Here is a 1825-nt window from a genome sequence, read left to right on the forward strand (position 1 = left end):
TTGGGTCCTTTGATTTTACCACTTGGACTCTCAATGTCAATATCTGGTCCTTTGATATCGAACTCAGGGGCTTTAATATCAATATCAGCTTTTGGGAGGCTGACATCAATTTCTGGCCCTTCAACATTTGGACCTTTCAACCCAATGGATGGCATTTTAAATTTAGGCATTTTAAATCCTCCTTTGTGGCCTTCGATGTCAACATCTGGTCCTTCAATTTCGACCTTGGGAGCTTTTATCTCACCCTCAATCTTTGGAACTGACACATCAACATCTCCCTTTATTTTTGGCACACTCATACTCATGTTGAAATCTGGCAGTTTGGGTCCTGATATAGATGGCAGCTTGATTTTGGGTCCTTTGAATTTTGCATCAGGGCCTTCAATATCAACATCCGGCCCTTTGAGATTAATGTCAGGTGTATGTACGTCAATGTTTGCTTTGGGAAGGTTTATATCTACATCGGAACCCTCTACCTTTGGACTTTTAATGCCAAAGGACGGCATTTTGATTTTAGGCATGTCAAATCCACCCTTAGGGCCTTTGATATCAAACTCTGGACCTTTGATGTTGACTTCAGGTATTGCTATGTCTCCTTTAATTTTTGGAGACGATACATCCATGTCACCTTTGAGTTTTGGACTTTTCAGATTGAAATCCACATCTGGCATGGAAATGTTTGGTCCTGAGATAGTTGGCATTTTGAGTTTTGCTCCTTTTACTTTGCCATCTGGATTCTCAATTTTAACATGTGGTCCTTCAATGTCAACATCTGGGGTTTTTATTTCAATGTCAGCTTTAGGAAGATTCATATCAACTTCTGGCATTTCAACCTTTGGACCTTTGAAACCAAATTTTGGCATCTTGAATTTTGATCCTTTAGTTTTGGGACCAGTCAATCCAAGGTCAAGATCTTCAGAGCTACCAGTCTTCCCCTTGATGCTGATATCCCCTTTAACCATTTTCACGTCAGCTTCTGGGGCTTTTATCTTTGAGCCCTTAAATCCAAACTTTGGCATTTTAAATTTAGTTTTCTTTGTGCCTATTTCCGGAACATCCATTGTAACATCTGGTCCCTCAAGTTCAGCTTTTGGCAGTTGAATATCCCCTTTCAAATCACCCTTCAACTTTGGCCCCTTCAGATTGATGTCAACATCTGGCATTGCTATTTTTGGTCCAGATATCTTTGGTAACTTCATCTTTTGCCCACTAAGCTGACCCTCTGGAGTTTCAAAGTCCAATTTAGGACCTTTGATCTCGAGTTCAGGAGTTTTTAAATCTCCCTCAACATTCGGAGATGAGACATCACCCTTTATTTTGGGTCCTTTCAGACTAATGTCCCAATCTGGAAGCTTGGGTCCTGATATTGATGGCATTTTGATTTTAGGCATATCAAAACCACCTTTAGGCCCTTTGATATCAATCTCTGGACCTTTGATGTCAACATCAGGTGTTTTTATTTCACCCTTAATCTTTGGAACTGACATATCAAAATCTCCCTTCATTTTGGGCCCTTTCAGGCCACCCTTTGGCCCTTTGATATCAAAAGCTGGACTTTTGATGTCAACTTCAGGTGCTTCAATGTTAGCTTTGGGAAGGTTAATATCAACATCTGGACTTTCAATATTTGGACCTTTGATACCAAATGATGGCATTTTGATTTTAGGCATGTCAAATCCACCTTTTGGCCCTTTGATGTCAAACTCTGGACCTTTAATGTCAACTTCAGGTGCTTTCACATCAATGTTAGCTTTAGGAAGGTTTATATCAACATCTGGACCCTCCATTTTAGGACCTTTCATGTTCCATGATGGCATTGTCATTT

General features: G+C 40.1%; 1 protein-coding gene across 1 annotated transcript in view; it reads right to left on the minus strand.

Moving 5' to 3' along the window:
- The window catches only part of ahnak (AHNAK nucleoprotein), a 52824-nt gene that overhangs the window by 8594 nt on the left and 42405 nt on the right, over window positions 1-1825 (minus strand). Inside the window, 1 exon segment of the mRNA XM_032528644.1 lies at window positions 1-1750. This exon segment is cut by the window's left edge and continues 4 nt beyond it. Within this exon segment, the coding sequence (XP_032384535.1) occupies window positions 1-1750 (1750 nt within the window).

The sequence above is a fragment of the Etheostoma spectabile genome, chromosome 10, assembly GCF_008692095.1.
Source record: "Etheostoma spectabile isolate EspeVRDwgs_2016 chromosome 10, UIUC_Espe_1.0, whole genome shotgun sequence".
Classification (NCBI taxonomy): Eukaryota; Metazoa; Chordata; class Actinopteri; order Perciformes; family Percidae; genus Etheostoma; species Etheostoma spectabile.